We start from the raw sequence: 27,876 nt of genomic DNA, 5'->3' as shown, positions 1-27,876 counted from the left end.
ATGTAGAGGAGCGGAGATGCGAACCCGGTTCCCCAGATTACTAGTCTACCGCTCTTAACCACTACACCACACTGGTTCCCTTAGGATGTTCCTGTTTTCATCAGAGAAATGATGGAGGACATGGAGTTATGTAATCCCGAGCCAAGAAGATAATTACCTTTAGAAGACATCTGAAGGCAGCCCTATATTATTATTATTATTATTATTATTATTATTATTATTATTATTATTATTTATACCCCATCCTTCCCAGTCAAGACCGGGCTCAGGGCGGCTAACAACAAGAATATCAAAGCAAGCATAAAAGAAACAATTCAATTAAAATGCAGATTAAATACAATGTTAAAATTCCATTTTAAAATTAGGAATCTACAAGTGCAACCTCATTTAAATATATGTATGGAGAAGTTGTTCAATGTTCAATGTTTTATTATGCTTTTATATAGGTTGGAAGCTGCCCAGAGTAGCTGGGACAACCCAATCAGAGCAACGAGATACAAATAAAATAATAATAATAATAATAATAATAATAATAATAATAATAATAATAATAATGGAATAGGACGTCCCTATTTCAATCAAAGAATTGTTGTAGTTCATTGGTACAACATCTGTTCTGCATGTAGAAGGTCCCAGGTTCAATTCCTAGCATTTTCATGTAGACTCTGGAAGGACTCCCTGTCTGAAAAACTAGAAAGCCACTACCACTCGGTATAGACCACCCTGAGCTAGTTGAACCAGTGGTCTGACTCGGAATAAGGCAGCTTCTTATGTTTCTGGCTAGGAAACGAACATTTGTATGCCCACAACCCCGAGGGACTCATTTGCATCCAGACTTTGCCTCTGGCCCACCTCTGAAATTCTACCCCTTAAATGTGCTTAAAGATTTCAGTGGGGTTGGGAGTTTTACTAGGGTTGAAAAGGCTGGTTTGCTCCGTAAATGCTGCTAGACCATGGTTCTGCTAGCACCACCATCTCTATGCTTTCTGGGTCTTTTCTTTGCAGGTACTGGCAATCTCCTGGAATCTACAGACTCAGTTCTAAACTCCTAGACAGAGACATAGGTCTTATTGCCTTTCCACATGGAGAATTACACACGGACAAGGACTGCAAATTGGATCTGCGGTTGGATAGGGGACAGTTTCTGCAATCCCCTCCTTGCTACTCAGATGGAGATATTGGGCTGGAGCCAGACTTTTCCGTTGAAATCAGTGGAACTTAAGTTGAACTTCTCCCATTGATTAATTGTACTGGAATTACGTTGAAATGTTTTATTGCTTGTGTGTTTGCCGCCCTTTGAGAGGGTGGGCGGGCTACAAATCAAATAGATTTCAGCGGGGCATATGTTCAGCTAACTTAACATGGATCCAACCCCTAATGTTTGCAGACAGCTGCATCTCTGCGGACAGCGGCACGACCCACCTCAGGATTATGGAATGAAAGACTCAAAAGTTCACAGGCTGGGGGTCACCAACATGCTCTGTGCCTGCTGTTCTGGTTTAAAAACAGCCTGCTGATGTCTCCGTGTTGTGTTTGTGTCTTCTAACCATAGGCAATGCAGAAGCGATGCTGAACCAGCCTAGCTCTATGCTGGCACCCCCGGGAAGTGTCACTCAGCTCCCCTGCACCCTGCCTAGTGGCAGCATCGCAAGCCACACCATCGTCTGGCTCCAGCGGAAGCACCAGGGCTCTCCCAAACGCATCTTGTATTACAAAGATGAATCGAACCAACATAAAGCCTCGGGGGTTCCTGATCGCTTTTCTGCTTTCAAAGATGCCCAAAGCAGCACCTGCTACCTCACTATCTCTGGGGTCCAGGCAGAGGATGAAGGCATCTATTACTGCCTGACATCGGCAGGGGGAGAGTACCACAGTGCTTTAGCTTAAGGGAGAACCAAGACCAAAACTCCGTCCCATCCCCTTGGGGAGTAGGCTGTAGACACAGCTGATAAGGAAGTCAAGTTGGCAGATGGATTTGCATGAAGACACTTGTCAGAGTCTAGATTCTATTTTTGTACTTTGGGCAGCGAACGAAAACCCTCCAAACCACGATTGTGTTTCAGTTCCCACTTGTACAGACCAATAACAAATCCCTTCTCTCTGATTTCAGATCCTTAGGTAGCTAAATGTCACCACCTACAGAGAAGAGGGAGCTCCTTGGAGGCTTGGTGGTGGTGAGGAGGAATCGAAAGGTTTGCAGAAGTACAAAATGCGGCGAGCCAGTGTGGTTGGGTGGTTAGGGCTCAGACTAGGACCTTGGAAATCAGGGTTCAAGTCCCCCTAGGCCACTAAGTGGAGTAGGTTAGGCCAAAAGACAGAGACTGGCCCAACCTCACAGGGTTGTTGTGAGAACAAAATAGAGAGGAGAAGTGTGTATGACACTCTCAGTGCTTTAGAGCAAAGGTGGAGTGTTAATGTAATCAATACCCCAAAGAAAACAATCTTTTTTTGGAGGGGGACGCAGTATTGCTGACCTTGGGCTCGTCACACTCCTTTGAAGTCTCTCAGCCCCACTCACCTCACAGAGTGTTTGTTGTGGGGGAGGAAGGGAAAGGAGAATGTTAGCCGCTTTGAGACTCCTTCGGGTAGTGATAAAGCGGGATATCAAATCCAAACTCCTCCTCCTCCTCCTCCTCTTCCTCCTCCTTCTTTGGGAGAGGAACAGAATGGAGTAGCTTTGGAAAGGTTGTGGCTGACTGGAACCCTGAACAGGAGCATTCCACACTGCAACAGATCCTCCATCATAAATTTGGTGATATAAAAGATGAGGGAATAGTACTGTTAGCAGGATCTGTCTTTGGTTGAATAGTAAACTATTGGTAGGTGACTAGGGATGGAGGAGAATTCAACTGAATTCACATTTAAAATGGGACCTACCAGATTCGGCTTTCTTGAAGCAATATGTGAACTGAAATCCAGTCATCCATTGGAATTAGCGATTCACCACTTATCCCAAGTTGGAGATGAGATGACATTTTCCAAACAAAAATGTTTACAAAAATGCATACGTTAGGAGCAAGTGTGAATAAAAATGAATATATTATTGAAAGTCCTATTATATGTAGTCCTATTATATGAGGGGAAAACACTAGCAAAAACATGTACATTAGTCAATGCTGAATACAAAAAAAATGTGTGGATTAGGAGAAATTCACATTAAATTACTGGCAAATTTTCATGACTTTCCAAAAAAACTGCAGAAAAGTGGAGAACTCAATTTAAGAATGGAAAAATGAGAAACTTTGAAAACCTGCCTGACTCCAACAGGGTCAAAGGGAAGACTATAAATTCACTTTGAGAATTCTTATGAGGTGATACATCAGTGGGATCAAAGAGTGGAACTATCTCCCTCGGGAGGTTGTGGACTCTCCCTCCTTGGAGGTTTTTAAGCAGAGGTTGGATGGCTATCTGCCATGGATGCAAAACAAAAATAAAAAAATCCTTCCAGTAGTACCTTAGAGACCAACTAAGTTTGTCATAGGTATGAGCTTTCATGTGCATGCACACTTCTTCAGATATATGGAAGGTCATACCTATGACAAACTTAGTTGGTCTCTAAACTGCTACTGGAAGGATTTTTTTAATTTTTGTTTTGACTACGTCAGACCAGCACGGCTATCTAGCCTTTAAAAAAAATAAAATAAAAATAAACTGTCATTCACAGACACCTGGAAGCCACGGTCAAATATTTCTTCCTGCACCTGTTGTGCCCATCACCTCCCAAGGGAAATTCTGCTGCTCTGAAAGGGCTTCCAGCTTACTGAAGCTGAAAACTCCCACCGGCTTTGCACTTAAAATTCTCACCATGAGATGGCCCTATGGTAGAATGGATGGCGAGAAAAACTTTTCTGAAATAGCATGGATTGGAGCCCCTTTGTGACAGTTGCACTTCATACAGCTTTCAATTGTACCTGTGGATGCAGGCGCTGCCTAACCTCACAAAGTAATCGGGATGAATCCTCATATAGTAACCAACACTGTACAATTTGCCTGCAAACCAGCCAGGAGGAATGTTTAGAAAACAGGTTGTCATTTTATTGACTGAGTTAATCCAGGAAGGAATGGCTGCTCTTAACTTGACATAGGGACGTCTTAAGGAAAAGCAGGGGATTCCGGGATCAAATCAGAAACCAGGACAGCTTCTGTAAATCCAGGTCTGTTCTTGGAAAATAGGGACACTAGGAGGGTCAGGAAGGGAAGCAAAGAAGACCATCTCAACTGAAGAGGCAGGGCAAACACTATAGAGGGAAAGCCGTTCAAGGCTGGGGTATCAGAATCCCCACCTTGGCGCTGCCATCTTGCTGCACAAAGGACACATCGCATTACAGTCATGGCAGAAGTGTCCTCCTCCATTGATTCTCACCCATGATGCAGCCACGGAAAGTATCAAGCAGGGATGAGCAACACTGTGACTCCCGAGATGCTCCTGGACTCCAACTCCCATGGGCCCCAGCTGGCGCAACCAATGATCAGGGGGGTTGGGAGTTGTTGTTCAACAACACCTGGAGCTCCACAGGTCCTCCACCCTTGAGACAGGGCCTTTTTCTATAGATGCATCCTAACGCACGAGCACACACCTGCCAGGAATCTCACATGTTCCTTCCTTACAAAGATTTGACCCTGGAAGGGAGCAGAAATGCAGATTTGCATAAGGAAGGCCTTCCTCAGGCCTCGGGAGGGTTTAAAGGAGAAGAACGTGGTCTTCTCTTGGTCAGCAGAGCTGCTAGTCTGTCTTCTCCACCATGGGATTGAACCTGCTCCTCTTCGTTTTCTCGGCTTTTTGCAATGGTGAGAAATAAGAGGTCAGGTTTGATTAGGAGGGTACCCTGATTAGGCAGCTGTTGCTCTGAGCTGCTTTTCCATTTTTGCGATAGTTTCATTGCTTAGCATGGAACCTCGATCTCCAGAGACAGATAGTGTGTGATAGTACTGCTCCCCAAAATCCTGTCTTCAGCAGTACCAATAAAATCACGGGATGCATGTCCCTTAATGACACTGGCAAGTTTCAGAGGTGAGTGATGCAATGGTTTGGTTTCCATCTTATTCTTCCCAGGTCTCAGTTCCCAGGCTGTGTTGACTCAGACAAACGGTCCCATCTCCGTGGCCCTCCGAGGGTCGACAACCCTGTCCTGCACTCTGCAAGGCGTGGAGTTTATCAGTGCAGTCCACCCGTCCTGGTACCTTCAGAGAGAAGGGAAGGCTCCTCAGTTACTAATCTCAAAGTCCAGGGAAAGAGCCTCGGGGATCCCTGAGCGTTTTTCAGGAGAGACATACGGCAACACTGCAAAGCTAACTGTCTCCAGCATTGAGTCAGGCGACGAAGGGGATTATTACTGTGCAGTGTGGCATGAAAACAAGTTGCACCGTGATGCAGTCATATGTAGAACTGGAACAACAACTCTCTGGGCCCGAAAGAGAGGCGCAGAAACAGCGGGAGAGGAGAGGAGAAAGGTGCTTGGACCTAAAATTATAGCATGTTTAATGCGCTGAAGTAGAGATTTTTGGCTACAGAAGGGTACTCTTTCAACTCCAGCTGTTAGCATCTACTTCAGTGTCTCCTACCGTTGGGTCTCCAGCTGTTTTTGGACTGCAACTCCCATCATCCTTAGCTGGCAAGACTAAGGAACCAGTGATTTACCTCATAGCTTGGGGACCGCGAGAGAGTCTTTCTTCCTCTCCTGAACCCAGCACTCACAGGCTGTCAGGACTCAGGAGAAAATTTACAAGCATTAGATAATGGTCAGCAAAATTATAATTTATCCATTCATATTATGACTTTCCTATTTTATTTTCAAAACTTCAAATGTAAATTAAAAATAAATCAAATGTGAGTGCTTGAAACTCTGTGAACTAAGTCCCCTCCTCCTCCTCCTCCTCCTTCCCCACTGAAATGAATGAACCTAAGGAAGCCATGTGTATTTAATGGATCCACTTGGAAAAGGACTAGCCCATTATACCCTGCTTTCTTTCTAATATTGTATACTTGTTAGGCAGTCCTTTCCAATATGATTTCCCCCCTCTTTAACCAACCAGTAACTGTTGATCTTTTATTGACATTCTTTATTATTATTATTATTATTATTATTGATACGTATTGTATTGTGTTGTGTTGTATTGTATTGGTTTTTGTGTTGTGAGCTGCCTCAATATATGTTCTTAAAGTGCAGCTCGTAAATATTAAATAGATAGATAAGATGATACATCTATGATCAGGCTTCAAAATCCTTCAAATTCCACGATGTCCTTCAAATTCCATTCAGCGTATTTAAAAAAGTAACCCGGCAAATTAACAAGCCGGCATCGTAGCCTAAACAGAGGGAGCCAACATTGTGCCATTGGGTCATTCCTGGACATAAATGGTCCTTTTAAAGTACTGCAAAATGCTTAGCAACATTCCTTTTATTGACACAGAAGGAAACCAGCTGTCTGGAGCAGCCAATGAGCTTTAAGGATATTTGCATGCAAGGACGCTTCTTGCATTGAAAAGGTGATCACATAATTCCTCCAACTACAGTATAAACTATAAACTATAAACCCCTTTGTCCCATGAAGCTGTGAATTCCTCACCATGGCTAGGTTCTTGAAACTCTTCCTATTTCTTGCTTGCTGTTGTTGGGGTAGGAGGGAGGATTTAAACATGCTGCTTGCAGCTGGTAGAAATAAGAGCTAACCTTGTTCTCTTAAGGGCTCATGGGACAATTCATGCCGAAACTCAGCACTTGCTGCCCACTTGGTACCAAGCCATGTTCAGGTTCCTTGTATTCATTTACACCAGCTAATATGGTGGTTACAGCTCACAATAGTATTCTATGGGGAAGATCTGAGATATGCCAACCAGCGGGATAGAGAAAAGAGGGAAGAAGACAGGACCAGGGTAAAATGTGTGGAAGAAGCTGAGTCAAAATGGCGGCGGAGGCAGGCCTAGTCAGAGCCTCCTGCCTTTAATTAGGTTTTTAAGTCCTTCTAGTCATTCTTTCATCCAAATTGTTTTATTAGCTGCTTTATGGTTGCCTTATCATTTCGTCCACTTTTGTTTTTTAGTTTATTGGTTTAGTGTTTTATGGCTCACCTCGACTTAGCGTGACCATGGATGCCCAATGAAGATTGATTGTAGTCTCTGTGACTAATTTGCAAGTTTTCGCCTACTGACAAAAAAAAAAAGGGACCTGGATTGACCCGATAAAACTTTAAATTTATCGGAATGCGTGCCAAAAGGAAAAAATGAGGTAGGAAGAGCCAAAACAGCATAAATTGGGACTCACAATTCTCCTATGATAACATCTCCCAAAGAATCCCAAGTCTCCGATAGACTGCTGAAACCCAACACCCAGGCTGTATCCGGACTTTCACCTAATCCTCCTAAAACTTACGAGGACAACCGATTTCCTCTACTGCATCCATGGTGGGATAGGACGGGTGGAGTTCCTGAGCATGAGGCTGGCTAGTGACCCCCATTTCACAGCATATGCCTCTTTAATACTCAGGGCCTTGTGGGGCTCTACTGAGGTGCTGGCAGCAGCGCAGCCGGAGCCGCCGCCGCGGCAGGAGCCAGAGCCGGAGCTGGGCTGGGCGCGCAGCTGGCTGCTAGCCTGGCCACCTTCTACATGTGCTTCCAAGCGGCCTGAGGCACCGGGGCAGCGGCAGCGGCGCCTGGAGATCAGCAGTGCTGGCAAGAAGCCTCACAGGCCATGCCGTGGCTGGCGCTCTCCTTTGCTGACAAGTGCCGGAAGGTGGGCGCTGCAGAGCGGAACAGGGTCCTAGTGCCCCTGCTACGCTTGCTTTGCCCCCTGCTCTCCCGAGCGGCGCAGCTGGCGGAGGAAAAAGGGAGGCCTCCGTGCAGCTCCCCCACTTGCTGGGGCATCCCTCAGTGCCCTGGCGCCCCGGCGCCCCACGCCACTAGAATCAATGGGCCCTGTTAATACTCCCAAAGACACAGAAAGAGTTGATAGCCCCTCGGCCATCTCATGAGGGAGGGAGGTTGGGTTTCCAGGATGACTCGGTGACACTTTGTTTTTTTAAAAAATTATATTTTATTGATTTTATAGTATAAAAAAAAGAAAAAAAGACAGACATACAAAAGAACTACTACATAACATATTTACCACTGGCTTCCGCCCACCCTTCCAGAGCCCTCTCCTCCCACCAGAGGGACCCCCGAAAGGCAGGCAGCCGGCAGTGTTTCCTTTTGTAGTTGAATTTCTCTCCCACCCCTCCCTCCCCTCGGTGACACTTTGAACTCTACAATTCGATGATTCCACAGTGTCCCCTGCATGAAATGGTTTACTACATTTTACCCCTACGTTGTTCTCTTGCAGGACCCAGCATCTGGAGTCCGCAAAACTGCAGATACACTAGAGGGACCACCACTGACACTACTTTCCCTTGGTGGTTCCAGCGCAAACTGGGGGGGATGCTCCATGGCTGTTACCTAATTTACTGCACCAGCAGCAGAACAACTGGTGTCCCAGCCCGTTTGTCTGGATCTAAGTCAGGGAACACCGTGTTCCTGACCATCATGGGATCAGGGCAGAAGATGAGGCTGAGTATTACTGTGGTCTCTAGAGTGAGAGTTCTTGGCCCAGTACAGATTGAGAAGTGAGACCAAAACCCTCATTGCTTTCTCTCATTCAACGGCTCTCTACACTTGTAGAAAGGAACTGCCTCTGCTCCTCATCTAGCACATGAGATCTAGTGGTAAAACCAGGGAAGGGCTTTAGGGCAGGTGCTCAGGGCTCCACTCATAGGAACATAGCAATTTGCCTTCTTATGAGCCAGGGCGTTGGTCCATCATGCTCAGGGCTGTCAACATTGACTGACAGCAGCTCTCCAGGGTTTCAGGAAGGGGTCTCTCCTAGACCTACCTGGTATTGTCTACCTGGTATATGTAAAAGCAAAATAATTTCCCCCCCCAGTAGCACCTTAAAGACTAACTAAGTTTTTATTTTGGTATGAGCTTTCGTGTGCATGCACACTTCTTCAGATACACTGGAAACAGAAGTGTCAGACCCTTATATATATACAGAGGGTGGTGGGGGTGGGTGGGAATGGGTGATGGGCTGATGGGAGTGGTAAACCTGTAGATGGCTGTTAACGACTGCTGATGACTGCAATTAGTCCTGGGGGAAAAAAAAGCAAGGGCTGAGGCGCTATAGAAAGCTTGATCATGCATAATGAGATAAGAATCCGATGTCTTTATTCATCCCAGGTGGCTCCATGTTTTTAAGCTTGGTAATGAGTTCCAATTCAGCAACTTCTCTTTCCAGTCTGTTCTTGAAATTTCTCTGTAATAAAACAGTTGCTTTGAGATCTTGTATAGAATGTCCTGGGAGATTGTGTTTGGTTTTTCCAATTTATTTTTAATATAATTAATAAATGGTATCCAGATTTTTATGGTCTCCTCTGAATTTTTCCCTCTGATTTCTTCATGATTTTTCGCCAAGTTATAATAATTAAATAATTTTATTTGCCAATCTTCTTTACTTGGAATTTCCGGGGTTTTCCAGTTTTTTGCAATTAATAACCTGGCGGCTGCTACTGCATAGCTAACTGTACATCTATCGCTTGGTTGGATGTCCTCAGGTATCATTCCAAGGAGGAACATTTCGGGGCTTTTCCTAAAGGTATACTTTAACACTTTCTTTAATTCCTTATACAACATTTCCCAGAATTCTCTGATTACACTACAGTTCCACCACATGTGGATAAATGTTCTGACCTCCTTTCTACACCTCCAACATAGATTGCTGGTCCCTGGGTACATTTTAGACATTTTTAGTGGGGTCAAGTACCATCTATTTTGCATTTTCAGAATGTTTTCCTTAAGATCGTAATTGGGCGTGAAATTTAAATCTTTTTCCCATAGATTTTCCCATTTCTGCATTGGGATAGCTTTTCCCAGGTCTTGACCCCACTTAATCATAAAATCCTTCGTCATTTCTTCTTCAGTTCTCCATTTTAAAATTATCTGATATAAATTTTTTATATATTTGTTCTTATTCACTATTAATATTTCCTCTAATTTTGACATTTCCCCATCGAACCCCATTTTTTTGTCAATTTGCAGTCTTTGATTTATTTCAAAATATTGCAGCCAGGTGGTCAATAAGTGTTTTATTTCTGCGTATTCTTTTAATTTTAGAATTCCCTCACTTTCTTCTAATAGAGATCTATAAGTGGGCCAATTACTATCCATGTTAGTTCTTTTAACAGCAACTAATTCTAGGGGTGAAAGCCACCAAGGGGTCTTTGGCTCAAAAAACCTTTTATATTTCTGCCACACTAAATACAGGGATTTCCTAATTATATTGAACATAAAGATGTTCTTTTTTTCTATTTTATCTTTCATTAAATAACAGTGCCAGCCGAAAGCCAATCCTTGACCTTCCAAATCTAGAAGGTCTGTATTTTTAAGCTCCATCCACTCTTTAATCCATGTGATTGCGGCCGCGTCATGGTATATCTCGAGGTCAGGGAGACCGAAGCCTCCCCTGTCTCTATGATCTATCATAATTGTGTACTTCACCCTCGGTCTCTTCCCCTCCCAGATGAATTTCGTAATATCTTTTTTCCATTCATTAAAAATTTTATCTTTCCCTAGAATCGGTAAATTTTGAAATAAATAATTCATTTTGGAGACAACACACATTTTAATTAAAGAGATTGTTAGATGTCTAACAATTCTGTCATAAATAATTTACCAAGAGAATATACAATTCTGCTAATATAATATGTATATATATTTTTCTTTTGGTGTTATGGAATGAATTAAGGTATGTAATGAAAAAGTGGAATACATAAGGATAAGCTAGAAACAGGATGAGAAGCGCAGGGGGTGGGACAGGGGAGGGGTGGGGGGAAAGGGACGAAGTGGGCTCAACAATGAGATGAGACAAATGTTTTTATTGATTTTATTGGTTTGTATTGTTTTTTCTTTTTTGATACTAATAAAGTTTCTTTATTAAAAAAAAAAGAATGTCCTGGGAGATTGAAGTGTTCTCCTACTGGTTTCTCTGTCTTATGGTTCCCGATGTCAGATTTATGTCCATTTATCCTTTGGCGTAGGGTTTGGCCTGTTTGACCAACACGGCTACCTACCTGTAACTGGTATATGTCAGTTATGGGTTTTTTCCATGGGTCCAGCACAGGAGCCTTTCTGTTTTGAATCACCAGTAGGTGCCACTGTTGCTCTTTTTTCACAGGGGAAGTGGTGGGGAGGCAGGTAGAATCTGCTACTATGACTTTATAACCTACATTGGGTCAACTCGGGGGTGACCTCCCTTGCCCCATCCCACAACTGGCCCTGAATAAGTTCAGGCATAGGGGCTAATGTTGAATTATGGTTTCAAAACCTAAAAGATTTTTGAGGGAAGTCTTCGTCTTGGGACTAGGCATAGGCAGGGATGCTGTGTGTAGAAGGAAGGCCCCAGGTTCAATCCTTAGCATTTCCAGCTAGGGACAGGTATGTATCCTGCCTGAAATAATCTGGAGAGCTTCTGCTAGGCAATCCTGAGCTAGATGAGTCCATGGTCTGACTTGGTGTAAGGCAGCTTCCTATAGTGGTGTGAACCAGTTCATAAACAGGATACAATATTTGCATGTGTTTGCATTTCCCCAGTGCTGAGAGGTTTAAGGGAGGCCATCCGGGTTCCGCTCAGAGAAACCACTGGTTCGGGAACGTGATAGTACTCCATTTCCCCTGCCATGGCCTGGACTCCTCTCTTCCTGGTCCTCTCTGCTTACTGCACTGGTTGGTAATGGGGAGCATCTGCTTTCTCTTTATGGGGGACATGGGTTCTAGCTCAGCGGTACAGCACCTTCCACAAGTTTGGCTCCCTTTGGAAGAAGTTCATGGGAGGTTTATGGATATTTTTTAAATATTTGTGCTTATTTACAAAGACTTGGGACTGCTGTCTCAGCTCACCCCGTTCCCCTGTCAGTTTGCATTTCTTGGTGCAGAAAGGATTGATCTGATGTGTAGAGATCTTTCCTATTTTGAGTCATTCCGAGAGGGTTCCGGAAGCTCCTCTGTGTGAAACAAGCAGAAGGTTCATGATGTTTGGGTTATTCCTTCAGAGAAGCTGAATACAGGTGGCTTAAACTGGTTCTGTTATCACTTCAGTCAAAGGTCATGCTCACTATAATAAGAGGCCAGAAGCATAGCTGCCAAGTCTCCCGCTGAAAAATGCGGGATCAGCAGCAGCGCGCCACCGGAAGTCACTTCTACACATGCCTGGGCATGCATAGAAGCAACTTACGGTGCCGGCGCCACCCAATTTCCGGTGCCCATACTTGGGTAGCGCGGCACCAGAAGTCGCTTCTACGCATGTCCGGACATGCGTAGAAGCAACTTACGGTGCTACTCTGCCCGATTTTCAGTGCCCAGGCATGGGCGGAGCGGCACCGGAAGTTGCTTCTATGCATGCACCGGAAATCGGGCGGCCCCAGGACCCAAAATGGAGCCTCCCTGGCAGGTAGGAAATCCAGGGGGAAACGGTTTAAAATATGGGGGTTTCCTGTGAAAAACAGAAGACTTGGCAGCTATGGCCAGAAGGAGCCTGGGTTTCACCTTTCTCTTTCTATCTCTTTTCCTTCTGGTGTGGTGTTCTGTATGTAGTGTTAAGTTTTAGTCTTATTATAAGTTATTGTAAGTTTAAGTTAAGTCTGCTGCAACTGGATTTCTTATGGACAGTGCCAATCCTGAATGCATTGGATTTGTGACCAATATGCTTATTTGCCTTCAGTAGTAGTAAAGCTCTGCTGGATGAAATATTAATTGCCTCTGGTCTATGTTTTGGGGAATCCTGGAATGTTTTAAGTTTTTGCTCTGTTGTCCATGTGTTGGAATCTGCTCTGAATCAATATGAGTAGAATTTATGGCACCCCCAACCCTGCCCACCCCACTTCCTCCACATGTGACCACCCCTTACTTTACACCTCATTTGACCCATCAGTTATCCTCCCATGGCTCACCAAAACTTTTCCTTTCTCCTCCTCTCACAGCTCACCTCATCCACTCCTCTTTTCAAAGGAGAGTGGGAGGTGCTTTGGAGAGCAGGTTGGCAAACTGCTTTCTCAAGCGCCTCCCATCCTCTGTTAAGCAGCACATCTAGGCTACCTGCCACCTGCTCTGCTTGCTTGCTCACTTGCCTGCCATTCTGTCATCACACCAGAGTTGGCTTGGCCACCTATTGGCAGCCATGCAAACTGCAGCATGATGACAGCCTTACATTTTTCTGCATATAGGAAGATACAGGTTGAGCGTAGGTGGAGACGCACTGCTTAGAAACATTGCAACAGATAGCTATACAGTGGTACCTCGGTTCTCAAACTTAATCCATTCTGGGAGTCCATTCGACTGCCGAAACCATTAAAAAACCATGGTGCAGCTTCCGATTGGCTGCAGGAGCTTCCTGCAGTCAAGTGGAAGCCGCGTTCATAGCTGCCAAGTTTTCCCTTTTCTCGCGAGGAAGCCTATTCAGCATAAGGGAAAATCCCTTTAAAAAAGGGATAACTTGGCAGCTATGCGCATTGGATGTTCAGCTTCGAAAAACCTTAGCAAACCAGAACACTTGCTTCTGGGTTTGCGGCGTTTGAGAGCTGATTTGTTCAGGAGCCAAGCCATTGGAGAACCGAGGTACCACTGCTTCCACACCAGACCTCCAAGAGAGACAGTGGGCACCTCGGTGGATGGAACATCAATAATAATTTAAAAAACATAATAAAATGCACGCTGACAGACAGCCTAATAATAAAAGAGTTGCTAATATTCCTCTTCTCCACACTTTCACAAACTGTAGATTAATAACCATAGGCCTGGGTAAAGAGGAATGTTTTTGCCTGGTGCCTAATGATGGCACCAGGTGAGCCTCTCTGGGGAGAACATTCTACAGTCAGGGAGCCACCACAGAAAAGGCCCGTTCTCTTGTTGCTACCCTCCAAATCTCTCCGGGTTGGGGAACACAGAGAAGGGCCTCTGATGACACACACAGGTTCTGGGGAGAGGCAATCCTTAAAGTATTGAGGTCCTGAGCACCACCAAGGCAGTGCTTAATATCTCAAAGGAGAGTTGTCACCAGGCTGCCGCTGCTTGAAATGTTTGTTTATTGTAGATCCATTCCATGAACCACGCCAGGATTTTTTGAATGCCCTCCTAGGCTAAGTACAGACTAACCCACCTAGGGATTTCTATTCGAGTGGAAGGACAAGCAAGGTGGATAACAGAAAGAAGAACCCGAGTCTTACCAGAGTGGCTGTGTGCAAGGAAGGACCCCTGCCCCAAAGATTTCCCTCTGCTAACCCAAGCCTCTGGACCCAGATCCTTTCATCTATGAATCCCAGGCACCCAAACATACCATGACCAGCAGTTTGCAGCTGCTTTTTCTGTGCCAGTCCTCCAGCATCTATAGACAGCAGTTAAAGAGTTAGACATTTGCATGAAGGGGCTGCTCCCTTGACCTCTTGGGATTTAAAAGAGATTGGGCAGAGGCCATTAGGATATCCTTTGGCTTTAAATTTGCTCAGCAGATTTCAGCATCATGGCCTGGGGCTTGCTCCGCTTCACAATCCTGGTGTCCATCATTGGTGAGGGAGATTCATTAGGTGGATGGGAAACAAATCCGATACGCCGCAAAGAGAGGCACAAGCTACCCTCCCAAGCCCTGCGCTTTGCAAAGGATTTGGTGTTGTCCACTTTAAATTAACGTACTGATTCTTTTCCTAAATTCCTTCCAGGTCCCAGTGTCCAGCAGCTGCAGACTTTGAAGGACTCAGAATTTGTGGCATCAGGTGGGACAGTCACCATGTCTTGCAGGTTCGAGAGTGGATACATTGGTGATAACAACTACCCTTGGTGGGCACAGAAAAAACCTGGGAGTAGACCTCGACAGATAATGTACAGCACCAGCACCCGACCATCTGACGTTCCAGCTCGTTTCTCTGGATCTCGAGTGGGGAAGGTGATGTCCCTAACCATCACGGGGGCCCTTCCGGAAGATGAAGCTGCTTATTACTGTTGCGTGTGGGCTAGGAGTCAGAGGCACAGTGCTTCATTCAGATGGGGAAGTGAGACAAAAACCTCCTCTCCTTTGCTCTCTATGTACATCAACAGAACCTGAACTCCCTGCTGTAGCCTCTGTTTGTTTGCATAGTGAATGGTTTATTGAGCATGCATCCTCGCACAGTTTCTGCAGGGAGGTTCAGCGAAGCCTGCTATTTATCAAGCACTCATTCTGAACCTGTGTGCACCTCCGGCACCAGACCGTCTGCCATTCCAACCCCTTTCTCTGGGTCTTGTTGTTGTTGTTGTCTAGTCGTTTAGTCGTGTCCGACTCTTTGTGACCCCATGGACCATAGCACTCCAGGCACTCCTGTCTTCCACTGCCTCCCGCAGTTTGGTCAAGCTCATGTTCGTAGCCTCGAGAACACTGTCCAACCATCTCATCCTCTATCGGTCCCCTTCTCCTAGTGCCCTCCATCTTTCCCAACATCAGGGTCTTTTCCAGGGAGTCTTCTCTTCTCATGAGGTGGCCCAAAGTATTGGAGCCTCAGCTTCATGATCTGTCCTTCCAGTGAGCACTCAGGGCTGATTTCCTTCAGAATGGATAGGTTTGATCTTCTTGCAGTCTGTGGGACTCTCAAGAGTCTCCTCCAGCACCATAATTCAAAAGCATCAATTCTTCGTCGATCAGCCTTCTTTATGGTCCAGCTCTCACTTCCATACATCACTACTGGGAAAACCATAGCTGGGTCTCTGGGTATTGATCACGGAATGAAATGTCCTTGACCTTCACAGCGGCATCCAGTAGGTGTCACTGTTGCCCTTTCAACTTTGGCTGGATGGAGACACATCAAGGAAGTGTTTCAGATAAATGTGCTGTATATTTAAACAGAGAAAACAGGTAGAGGAAAATGGGGTTCCACATCGCCATTGGGCAGCACAATGTTATATTGCATATGCAATGCTTATTATAGACCCATCTAGCTGAGTCCTAAGTATTGGTTTGCTTCAAAATTCTCTCTGCCGCTCAGTTATTGTGTAAACCGTGCTTTGCCATGTGTCTCTTTATTGTTTATATTTGTATTTTAGAAATCATGCACACTGCCTAGAGAGCTTCAGTCATGGGGTGGCACAGAGATATCTTTTATATGATTAAATAAGAGCAGTCCTAAATCAACAACAGAAAAGGAGCAGCAGAATTTGCTGCTGTGAGCCAGATCCTTTTCACACTGCATGAGGGGGGAGAATTGGATTGGGGAAGCCCTCTGGGTGCGTCAGGCAGAATGTGGAAGGTTGGGAGAAATGGCTAAAAATGGCAGTGGCAGCTGGTAACATTTTGACTTGGATTCCCATTTGACTGGATGGGAATGCAAGGAAGGTCCTTTAAAAAAAGGGGGGGTGGGGAAAGAAGAAGGAAAAAATGAATCTGTGAATCCTTGTTCTCCGTTTTTTAAAAAATCAGAACCAGTGAAGGCCCTGTGTGAGTGTCTGGAGGCCGTTGGAGAATGGATGGTTGAAACAGAAGTACTGTTTTGGGGGGACAGGGGCAGGCAGGTATGGGGGACTCCCTGGTCCTGAATGGGGTAACTGTGCCCCTGAAGGACCAGGTGCACAGCCTGGGAGTCATTTTGGACTCACAGCTGTCCATGGAGGCACAGGTCAGTTCTGTATCCAGGGCAGCTGTCTACCAGCTTCATCTGGTACGCAGGCTGAGACCCTACCTGCCTGCGGACTGTCTCGCCAGAGTGGTGCATGCTCTGGTTATCTGCCGCTTGGACTACTGCAATGTGCTCTGCGTGGGGCTACCTTTGAAGGTGACCCGGAAACTGCAACTAATCAAGAATGTGGCAGCTAGACTGGTGACTGGGAGTGGCCGCCAAGACCATATAAGACCGGTCCTGAAAGACCTACATAGGCTCTCAGTACGTTTCCAAGCACAATTCAAAGTGTTGGTGCTGGCCTCTAAAGCCCTAAATGGCCTCGGCCCAGTATACCTGAAGGAGCGTTTCCACCCCCATTGTTCAGCCTGAACACTGAGGTCCAGTGCCAAGGGCCTTCTGGTGGTTCCCTTGCTGCAAGAAGTGAGGTTACAGGGAACCAGGCAGAGAGCCTTTTCAGTGGCGCCCGCCCTGTGGAATGCCCTCCCATTAGATGTCATGGACATAAACAACTATATGACTTTCAGAAGACATCTGAAGGCACCCCTGTTTAGAGAAGTTTTTAATGTTTGAAGTTTCATTCTGTTTTTAGTGCTCTGTTGGTAGCCGCCCAGAGTGGCTGGGGAAATCCAGCCAGATGGGCGGGATATGAAAATAATAATAATAATAATAATAATAATAATAATAATAATAATAATATTATTATTCTCAGAATCCAGATCCTTACTTCTCAGATTCCCAGTGCCCTGATACCTTGACCAGCAGATTGCTGCTGCTTTTTCTCTGCTAGTCCTTCAAGATCTAGACACAGTAGTTAAGGAGCTACAAATTTGCATGAAGGGGCTGCTCCCTTGACCTCTGGGGATTTAAGAGAGCCTGGGCAGATGCCAATGGGATCTCTTTTCTCTTTAGAAAAACCCAATCCGTAGATTTCCTCATAATGGCCTGGGGCTTGCTCCTCTCCACAATCCTGGCATCCATTATTGGTGAGGGAGATTCATTGGGTGGATGGGGAAAAAAAAATCTGATATGAAGCACAGAGAAACATACTCTGTCCTCCCAAGCCCTGCACTTTGCAAAGTATTTGGTGTTGTCCACTTTAAATTAACGTACTGATTCTTTTCCTAAATTCCTTCCAGGTCCCAGTGTCCAGCAGTTACAGACTTTGAAGGACCCAGAATTTGTGGCTCCAGGTGGGACAGTCACTATGTCTTGCAGGTTCGAGAGTGGAAACATCGCTGATGGCAACTACCCTTTGTGGATACAGAAAAAACCTGAGAGTAAACCCTGGACACTTATCCATGACACCAGCATCAGACCGTCTGACGTTCCAGCTCGTTTCTCTGGTTCTAGATTTGGGAATGTTATGTCCCTGACCATCACGGGGGCCCTTCCAGAAGATGAAGCTGCTTATTACTGTGCTGTGTGGTCTGGGAGTCAGGGGCACAGTGCTTCATTCAGATGGGGGAAGTGAGACAAAAACCTCCTCTCCTTTGCTCTCTGTGCACGTGAACAGAATATGAACCTCTGTTTGTTTGATTTTACAAATGAGTTCCTAAAGAAAGGCTGAGGTCACTTTCAGGCAACCAGTTCTTCCTCAATTTCTTCAGGGAGCTTCAACAACACCTACTGTTTATTGATCATTCATTCTATTATGTTTGCGGGAAGGTAGTATTATATTGCGCTGCGAAAACATGTTATTACACATTTCCCAGTGCATTTTCTCATCAACTTCCTCATTGCATGAAATTCTGATGTTTGGAGGAAGTTGGTTGGTTGGACGTGAACTCCAAGCCACCTTTTTATTGTGCAACCTGAATTTGCCAGTACAGTCAAACCTTGGTTCTCGAACAGCTTAGTTGCCGAACAAATCGGCTCACGAATGCCGCAAACCTGGAAGCAAGTGTTTTCAGAAGCCGAACGTCCAACGTGGCTTCTGCTTGAGTGCAGGAAGCTCCTGCAGCCAATCAGAAGCCGCGCCTTGGTTTTTGAGCGGTTTTGACAGTCGAAAGGGCTTCCGGAATGGATTAAGTTTGAGAACCAAGGCACCACTCTACTATATTGAATCCTGCCCTAGCCCTCACTGCCATTTGGAGAAATCAAACTCCCAGTTGGTTGATGCCCAGGACCACAGGTGGCAACTCCCTGGGGCCCCTGGGTTTCCAATCACCCACAAAAATTCCCAGGGGCCGGGCACCCACAAATTTTGGTGCCAGGGCACATTGCATGGCACCTATGGCTCTGGCGCACCAATGGTCGTGGGGCCCAGCTGACACTCCTGCCCAAGGCTTTAATTCTTAAATTAGAGTTGTGCCCAAGCAAGGCACAGTTAGTATGAACATAGGTGTGCAAGGGAATCAGATGCAAAGTTTGGTTCTGACCACTGTGAGAACAGGAGGTTAGACTAGATGGGTCATTGGTGTGACCCAACAGGATCTTCTTACCTTCTTCGGTCTGAGACGTTGATCTGACAAGCGACACATTCCCTGCACCTTCCTTTTCAAGATTAGGTCAGGTAGTACTCTTAGAGCAGCAAGCAGCCAGAGTCCCAGGACCAGGGAAGCCCAACCCAAGTGGGTTGAGGTTCTGAGGTCTGTTGGTGGCAACGCTGGTGTCACACTTACCTTCCAAGTCCTGGACTGCTGAATCCGGGACCGGCAGCCGTGTGACACCGGAAGTTGCGTCGACGTAACTTCCGGTGTCGCCCCGCCCATTTATGGGCACCAAAAATGGCCGCCGCCGACACCGGAAGTTGCGTCTACGCACTTCCGGTCATGCGTAGATGCGACTTTTCAAGCCGGCGGCAAATCAGAAAAAAATGGCCGCCGGCAGGAGAAAATAACGGAGAAAAATGGGAGACGAAGTGATACGGGGGACCACCGGGAAAAGGTAAGTAAAAACAGGGGTTTCCCGGGGAAAACGGGGTACTTGGCAGCTATGGTGTCACACCATCCTAAGAGGCAGAGGTGACGTTGATGCCAGCTCGGCATCTGATTTGCTCTCAGTAGCCTCCTTCTCTAAAGGAGACTCGTCAGCGACAAGGAGAGGCACTGTTTGTTTGTTTGTTTGTTTGTGTGTGTGACTCCACAACAAAAGGGGTCTGCAGTGTTACTGGAACAGAACACCCCTCAGCTCTCCTGCTTGTTCCCCGACCTGGATCCATGTCTCCATCTTCCATTCTGCAAACTCTTTCTCTGCTCTCAAAGCCGAGGTGCCAAGGTTGAAGGACCCTTGCTCTGGTAGATGTTCTCCCTAATGTTGGGCTACATACAGTTTCTTAGGCAAATGCTGTCTAAGTACCGGTATGTTCAAAATATGTTGCCCCCCCCCCCATGGCTTCCTATTTTCTGGTGCTACCCTAGGAACAAAAACAGCTTGGGAGGCTAAACTCTGACAGCATTCAATGCATTAAGGGACTTAGCCTTATCATCTTGTCCCAGTTTTGTTTTGTTTTTAGCTATACTCAGGAGACATTTCAGAGATGGTGTGAACTGAGTTCTTTTGTCTCTGGGAGCCAGTGTGGTGTAGTGGTTAAGAGCGGTAGACTCGTAATCTGGGGAACCGGGTTCGCGTCTCCGCTCCTCCACATGCAGCTGCTGGGTGACCTTGGGCTAGTCACACTTCTCTGAAGGCTCTCAGCCCCACTCACCTCACAGAGTGTTTGTTGTGGGAGAGGAAGGGAAAAGGAGATTGTTAGCCGCTTTGAGACTCCTTCAGGTAGTGATAAAGCGGGGTATCAAATCCAAACTCTTCTTCTTCTCTTCTTCTTCTCAGATTCATTCTACCTACCTTTCATTCCCCCACCTTTCTCAGCCTGACCTGGCCACAGTGATCCATGCGATGGTCACCTATAGGCTTGATTATCATAACTCGCTCTATGCGGGGCTGCCCTTGAAGCTGACCCACAAACTCCAGCGGGTGCAGAATGCCGCGGCGAGACTCCTTATGGGGTCCTCGCCGCGAGATCACATTAATCCAGTGCTTTACCAGCTGCACTGGCTCCCGGTGGAGTACAGGGTCAGGTTTAAGGTGCTGGTTTTGACCTTTAAAGCCTTATGCGGCTTAGGACCCTCGTACCTACGGGACCGCTTCTCCCGGTATGCCCCGCAGAGGACATTAAGGTCCACAAATAATAACATACTGGAGATCCCAAGTCACAAGGTGGTTAGACTGGCCTCGACCAGGACCAGGGCCTTCTCAGTACTAGCCCCGACCTGGTGGAATGCTCTCTCTCAGGAGACTAGGGCCCAGTGGGAGTTGTCATCTTTTCGTAGGGCTTGCAAGAAAGAGCTGTTCCGCTTGGCCTTTGGACTGACTCAGTCTGACCCCGGTGTTACCCTCCCCGAAGGCTTTATCCTACAGATATTTAAATGAGGTCGCACTTGTAGATTCCTAATTTTAAAATTGAATTTTAACATTGTATTTAATCTGCTTTTTAATTGAATTGTTTCTTTTATGCTTGCTCTGATATTCTTTTTGTTAGCCGCCCTGAGCCCGGTCTTGACTGGGAAGGGCGGGGTATAATAATAATAATAATAATAATAATAATAATAATAATAATAATAATAATTCTGTAAATGCTTTGGGTGAAGCAGAAACTAGACCACCCCAATGATTTATATGAGATTGACAGGGCAAGGGGATGCCAGAAAGAAAAAAAAATACAAGCCTGGCTGTTGCTGTATACAAGGAAAGAGCTCTAATTTATGAAAATTTAGTCCCTGAATTCAGATTCCCAGCTCTCTGAGCATACCACAACCAGCAGACTGCAGTTCCTTTTTCTGAGCTAGTCCTCCAGCATCTAGAGACCCTAGTTAAGGAGTTGCATATTTGCATGAAGGGGCTCCTCCCTTGACCTCTGGGGATTTAAGAGATGCTGGGCAGATGCCAATGGAATCTTCTTTTCCTTCAGAGAAAACTAGCCCAGCAGATCTACCCATTATGCTTCTCTTCTCAATCCTGCTGTCCATCATTGGTGAGGAGAATTCACTGGGTGGATGGGATACATTTTCCTTGAAGCAAAGGCAGGCACCCTCTGCACTCTTAAAACCCTACAGCTTGCAGGACATTTGGTGACGCTACATTATAAATTAACCTGCCAAACAGTGAAATGCCTTGTTCCCTTCCAGGTCCCAGTGTCCAGCAGCTACAAAACTTGAAGGATCCAGAATTTGTGGCTCTGGGTGGGACGGTCACCGTGTCTTGCCGATCGGACGGCGGGACCATCGGTGACAGCCACCAGCCTATGTGGGTGCAGAAAAAGCCCGAGAGTAAACATCGGCTGATGATGTATGCCACCAGGTCCAGGCCGTCTGATGTTCCAGCCCGTTTTTCTGGGTCTAGCTCAGGGAATGTCATGTCCCTGACCATCACGGGGACCCTTCTGGAAGACGAAGCTGTTTATTACTGTGCTGTGTGGACTGGGAGTCAGTGGCACAATGCTTCATTCAGACGGGGAAGTGAGACAAAAAACCTCCTCTCCTTTGCTCCCTGTGTACATCAACAGAACCTGAACTGCCTTTCGAAGTTTCAGCGATGTATGAACCACCAACGTGTTTTAAAATCGTGTACACCAATCTCCAAATGTAGGGATACAAAGTAAGAAGAGAGAGAAAAGGAACTCAACCTGCAGGAGACAGTGGAAGAATATATGGCTTGCAACCTTCCAATGCTAGTCACGGAACGATGTGCTAGTACTTATTACCACCAAAGGCAAGGCTTAATGTCTCAACTGGCTCCCAGTGGAGTACAGGATCAGGTTTAAGGTGCTGGTTTTGACCTTTAAAGCCCTATGCGGCTTGGGACCCTCGTACCTACGGGACCGCCTCTCCTGGTATGCCCCGCGGAGGACCTTAAGGTCCACAAACAACAATACTCTGGAGATCCCGAGCCATAAGGTGGCTAGATTGGCCTCTACTAGAACCAGGGCCTTTTCAGTATTGGCCCCGACTTGGTGGAACGCTCTTTCACAGGAGACCAGGGCCCTGTGGGATTTGTCATCTTTCCGCAGGGCCTGCAAGACAGAGCTGTTCCGCCTGGCCTTTGGGTTGGACTTAGCCTGACCCCTGTGTTTTCCTCCCTCATGGCCTGGATTTATGCACTACTACTTGAAATGAGGCTGCATTTTAAATTTTAATACTGTATTTTAATCTGTATTTTAATTAATTGTTTTTATGTTTTATTGTGGTTTTGTTGGTGTGAGCCGCCCTGAGCCCAGTTTTTGATCGGGGAGGGTGGGGTATAAATAAAAATTTATTATTATTATTAAGGGCCTGAACCTTCAGAGGGAAGCTTTGCCTGCTAGACCATTCCCTTAATCTTTGATGAGTGTTGGGCTGCACAAGGTTGATCTGGAAAATGCCCAGTGCTTTTTTTTTCTTAAAAAAAATGTTTAGGAGTACTCTCATTTTGACTCAAGAAAATCACCATTTTATAGTTGAAATTGGGAAAAATAAATACAGTAAATGGACAAAAGATTCACAAAACGTTTAGGGGTATGTGTACCCCTGCATCCCCCCCCAGAAAAAAGCACTGCTTAAACATATTGAGCACTGCTTAAACATATTGAGAAGAACAGCTTTCTGTACCAGGAAACACTGTATTCCAACCAGTGTTATCACTGGGACAAAAAAACAACCAACAACAAAACCGTTTATTGTGAGGACCGTGCCTGTACACAGATATCAACACAACAATAATTTAAAATGTTAAAATTCATTGCACACTATCCCAACAAAACCTTCATCCCACAAAACAGGAAGAGAAGGAAAACAAGCAACGAGTTAAACAGACGATGAAGGGGACTTTACTTTGTCATCCATAAATCTTTCCCTGGCTTTCATGGCCTTCATCACAAAGACCGCTACCACATGGGTAATTCGTGGGTTAGCATCAACTAACAAAATTTTTACTCTATCTTCAGGATTGATTATAGAGTTGGGTATAGTTTGCAGCATCGGGTCTCTAAAGCCCGAGTAAATGGGGCAATAGAGGAGGTAATGTATAAGATCCTCTTTAATTTTCATGAAGCAAGGGCATAAACGGTGTTCTACTGGGATTTTTGTAAATCTACCGGTCAGGTATGCAGTTGGCAATGTTTGAAACCGGGCCATGGTGAAGGCTCTCCGAAGGGTGGGATCAGTGATATCCACCAGGTAGTTGGCAAAAAACAACAACAAACAGATTTGGATTTGGGTGTTGAACCCTAACACCTTCACTGAGTTCAAGGGTTGCTCCCCATCCTGACCCCTTGGTCCAGGGAATTATTTTTAGCAAACACAGTCATGGTGTTCCAGGCATGGCGTGTGCTGAAATGTTTCCTGCAGATGCATTCCTTCAACCGGGTCAGGATTCTTTTCAATGCCTTGGGCTAAACACAGACTAGTCCATCCCTGGATTAATCATGAAGGAAAGGACGTTGCCTGCAGCTGTGTGCAAGGGAGGAACCAGAAAATAAAATAGTACAAAACAACCCAAAACCCATACCACCTTCTAAGCTTAAACTCTGAATCCAGATTGTCAGTCCCAGGTCCCTGAACCAGCAGTTGGCAGCTGCTTTTTCTGTTAGTCCTCTACAGCAGTTAAGGAGCTACCCATTTGCATGAAGGGGCTGCTCCCCTGACCTCTGGGGATTTAAGAGAGACGGGGCAGAGGCCAATGGGATCTCCTTTTGCTTTAGGAAATCTAGCCAGGCAGTTTTTGCCATTATGGCCTGGGACTTGTTTCTCGTCACAATCCTGGTCTCCATCATTGGTGAGGAAAATTCATTGGGTGGATTGGACAAATCTAAGTGGAAACAAAAGCAGGCGCCTTCTGTTCTCTAAAACCCTGCACTTTGCAAAATGTTTGATGTAGTTTAATGTGCTAAGCAGTTCCCTGCCTTCCTTTCTTCCAGGTCCCAGTGTCCAGCAGTTACAGACTTTGAAGGACCCCGAATTTGTGGCTCCAGGTGGGACAGTCACCATGTCTTGCAGGTTCGAGAGTGGAAACATCGGTGATGGCAACTACCCTTGGTGGGCACAGAAAAAACCTGGGAGTAGACCTCGACTGATAATGTACAGCACCAGCACCCGACCATCTGACGTTCCAGCTCGTTTCTCTGGATCTCGAGTGGGGAATGTTATGTCCCTGACCATCACGGGGGCCCTTCTGGAAGATGAAGCTGCTTATTACTGTTGTGTGTGGACTGGGAGTCAGAGGCACAGTGCTTCATTCAGATGGGGAAGTAAGACAAAAACCTCCTCTCCTTTGCTCTCTATGTACACCAACAGAACCTGAACTCCCTGCTGTAGCCTCTGTTTGTGTGCATAGTGAATGGTTTATTGAGCCTGCATCCTTGCACAGTTTCTGCAGGGAGGTTCAGCGAAGCCTGCTATTTATCAAGCACTCATTCTGAACCTGTGTGCACCTCCGGCACCAGACCGTCTGCCGTTCCAGCCCATTTCTCTGCCTCTAGATCAGGGAATGGGTGGTCCTTGACCATCACAGCGGCATCCAGTAGGTGTCACTGTTGCACTTTCAACTTTGGGTGGATCGAGACATATCAAAGAAGCGTTCCAGTTAAAGACATTGTAAATTTAAACAGAGAAAACAGGTTGGGAAAAACAGGGCTCCACATCGCCATCTGGTGCCACAATGTTATATCTCACATACAACGCTCACAAATTTTTCCTTAATCCATCTTAATCCATCTATCACCTTGCCGACAAATGTCCGTATAGTTAAAGCTATGGTTTTCCCAGTAGCGATGTATGGAAGTGAGAGCTGGACCATAAAGAAAGTTGATTGCCAAAGAATTGCAATGCTTTTGTGCTGGAAGAGACTCTTGAGAGTCCCATGGACTGCAAGAAGATCAAACCTATCCATTCTGAAAGAAATCAGCCCTGAGTGCTCCCTGGAAGGACAGATCCTGAATCTGCGGCTCCAATACTTTGGCCACCTCATGAGAAGAGAAGAATCCTTGGGAAAGACCCTGATGTTGGGAAAGATGGAGGGCACTAGGAGAAGGGGACGACAGAGGACAAGATGGTTGGACAGTGTTCTCGAAGCTAGGAACATGAGTTTGACCAAACTGCGGGAGGCAGCGGAAGACAGGAGTGCCTGGCGTGCTCTAGTCCATGGGGTCACGAAGAGTCAGATATGACTAAATGGCTAAACAACAACCCATCTAGCTGAGGAGGCCCAGCTCTAGGGGTAGTCTCAGTGGCGCGGGGCGCCAGGGCACCGGGCCTGCAGGGGGGTGCTGCGCGGCGAAGCCGAGCGGAAGCCATGCTACGCGCTGTGCCCACCCACGAGGGCGGGGGTGCCAGAGCGATCTCCGCGCCACGGCGCCAGACCTGCTTGAGACGGCCCTGTAGCTGAGTCCTAAGTATCGGCTTGCTTAAAATTCTCCCCATTATTGCTTAAACCTTGCTGTGCAATGTTTTATATTGTAAGTGCCTCTTTATAGTTTACATTTGTATTTTTTATATTTTCATGCCCACTGCCTAGAGTGCTTCAGTCATGGGGTGGCATAGAGATAGTGTTTATATGAATAAATTAGAGCAGTCCTAAATCAGCAACAGAAAACGAGCAGCAGAATTTGCTGCTGTGAACCAGAGCGTTTTGTAGTATTCCTGTGGGTTTGATAAAGGAATTCTCTCTCTCAGGGCCTCTTGCTGGTCAAAAGCTCTTTTCCTTTGTCTTTCTTTCCATGTGGTTCTGCCACAGCCTTTCCCCTCACACTGCAGAAGGGGGGAGAATTGGACTGGGGAAGTCCTGTGGGTACATCATGCAGAAAGTGGAAGGTTGGGGGAAATGGCTAGAAATGGCTGTAGCAACATTTTGACTTGGATTCCTATTTGACTGGATGGTGGATTCCATTGTGAGGGGTTCTAATCTACGTACGGCTGTATGCAAGGAAGGTCCTCTAAAAGAAAAGGAAAAGAAGAAGAAATATAAGAATCTGCAGAATGCTTCTCAGAATCCAGATCCTTACTTGTCAGATTCCCAGTGACCTGATACCATGACCAGCAAATTGCTGCTGCTTTTTCTCTGCTAGTCCTTCAAGATCTAGACTCAGTAGTTAAGGAGCTACAAATTTGCATGAAGGGGCTGCTCCCTTGACCTCTGGGGATTTAAGAGAGGCTGGGCAGATGCCAATGGGATCTCTTTTTTACTTTAGAAAAACCCACTCTGTAGATTTCCTCATAATGGCCTGGGGCTTGCTCCTCTCCGCAATCCTGGCATCCATCATTGGTGAGGGAGATTCATTGGGTGGGTGGGAAACAAATCCGATACGACGCAAAGAGAGGCACAAGCTACCCTCCCTGCGCTTTGCAAAGTATTTGGTGTTGTCCACTTTAATTTAACCTACATATTCTTTGCCCTGCTTCCTTCCAGGTCCCAGTGTCCAGCAGTTACAGACTTTGAAGGACCCAGAATTTGTGGCTCCAGGTGGGACAGTCACCATGTCTTGCAGGTTCGAGAGTGGAAACATCGCTGATGGCAACTATCCTTGGTGGGCACAGAAAAAACCTGGGAGTAGACCCCGAACCCTGATCTACACCACCAGCACCCGACCGTCTGACGTTCCAGCTCGTTTCTCTGGCTCTCGATTGGGGAATGTGATGTCCCTGACCATCACGGGGGCCCTTCCAGAAGATGAAGCTGCTTATTACTGTTGTGTGTGGACTGGGAGTCAGGGGCACAGTGTTTCATTCAGATGGGGAAGTGAGACAAAAACCTCCTCTCCTTTGCTCTCTATGTACATCTACAGAACCTGAACTCCCTGCTGTAGCCTCTGTTTGTTTGCACGGTGAATGAGCTCAGAAATAAAGGCCGCCAAGGTCCCTTCCAGGTGATGTCTTTATTGAGCATTCATGCTGATAGAACCTGTAAGAGACAGGAAACCCTTTTGAAGTCCTGCCTCCTTGTGCACAACAGAAACACCCTCCACCTGTCAGGCTTAGGGGATTCTTTCCTCCCCTGGAGCATGAAGGATCAAGGCAGGAGCAAGAAATTCATATCTATGGTTTTATTCAGTTGCCGTGGTGCAAGACAAAGAATCCAGTCCTTAACTGGATGGTGACATTGCTCACTCTGAGCTTTCCCTCTTCTTTCCCCAACAACACCCCGTGGCCCTATGAGTGGCCTCAGGAGTCAAATGTCTTTGAGCCCTTCACTCCTGAATACTAAGTGAGCGATGTGTGTATGTAGTGGTTAAGAGCGGTAGACTCCTAATCT

General features: G+C 46.2%; 2 protein-coding genes and 3 gene segments (V, D, J or C); all 5 read left to right on the top strand.

The window, feature by feature from the left end:
- The first annotated feature begins 259 nt into the window (after positions 1–259).
- On the top strand, positions 260–2,424 carry VPREB3 (V-set pre-B cell surrogate light chain 3). The gene is made up of 2 exons (XM_060269550.1): positions 260–1,005; positions 1,553–2,424. The coding sequence occupies exons 1-2, from the start codon at positions 954–956 to the stop codon at positions 1,885–1,887; spliced, it is 387 nt and encodes a 128-aa protein (XP_060125533.1). The 5' UTR covers positions 260–953; the 3' UTR covers positions 1,888–2,424.
- A 12,086-nt stretch (positions 2,425–14,510) lies between these two features.
- LOC132591373 (immunoglobulin lambda variable 8-61-like) lies at positions 14,511–15,113 on the top strand. The segment is given in 2 exon segments: positions 14,511–14,580; positions 14,731–15,113. Coding segments are annotated over 2 exon segments (429 nt in total).
- A 2,445-nt stretch (positions 15,114–17,558) lies between these two features.
- Positions 17,559–18,127, top strand: LOC118075806 (immunoglobulin lambda variable 8-61). Its single transcript, XM_035098102.2, has 2 exons — positions 17,559–17,639; positions 17,793–18,127. The coding sequence occupies exons 1-2, from the start codon at positions 17,594–17,596 to the stop codon at positions 18,125–18,127; spliced, it is 381 nt and encodes a 126-aa protein (XP_034953993.2). The 5' UTR covers positions 17,559–17,593.
- A 3,443-nt stretch (positions 18,128–21,570) lies between these two features.
- Positions 21,571–22,255, top strand: LOC132591372 (Ig lambda-1 chain V region S178-like). The segment is given in 2 exon segments: positions 21,571–21,628; positions 21,783–22,255. Coding segments are annotated over 2 exon segments (507 nt in total).
- Positions 22,256–24,324: 2,069 nt separating this feature from the next.
- On the top strand, positions 24,325–24,930 carry LOC132591371 (immunoglobulin lambda variable 8-61-like). The segment is given in 2 exon segments: positions 24,325–24,405; positions 24,548–24,930. Coding segments are annotated over 2 exon segments (429 nt in total).
- Positions 24,931–27,876: the final 2,946 nt, after the last annotated feature.

The sequence above is a fragment of the Zootoca vivipara genome, chromosome 17 (genome assembly GCF_963506605.1).
Source record: "Zootoca vivipara chromosome 17, rZooViv1.1, whole genome shotgun sequence".
In the NCBI taxonomy this organism is placed as follows: Eukaryota; Metazoa; Chordata; class Lepidosauria; order Squamata; family Lacertidae; genus Zootoca; species Zootoca vivipara.
This window is presented reverse-complemented; position numbering and strand designations above follow the sequence as displayed.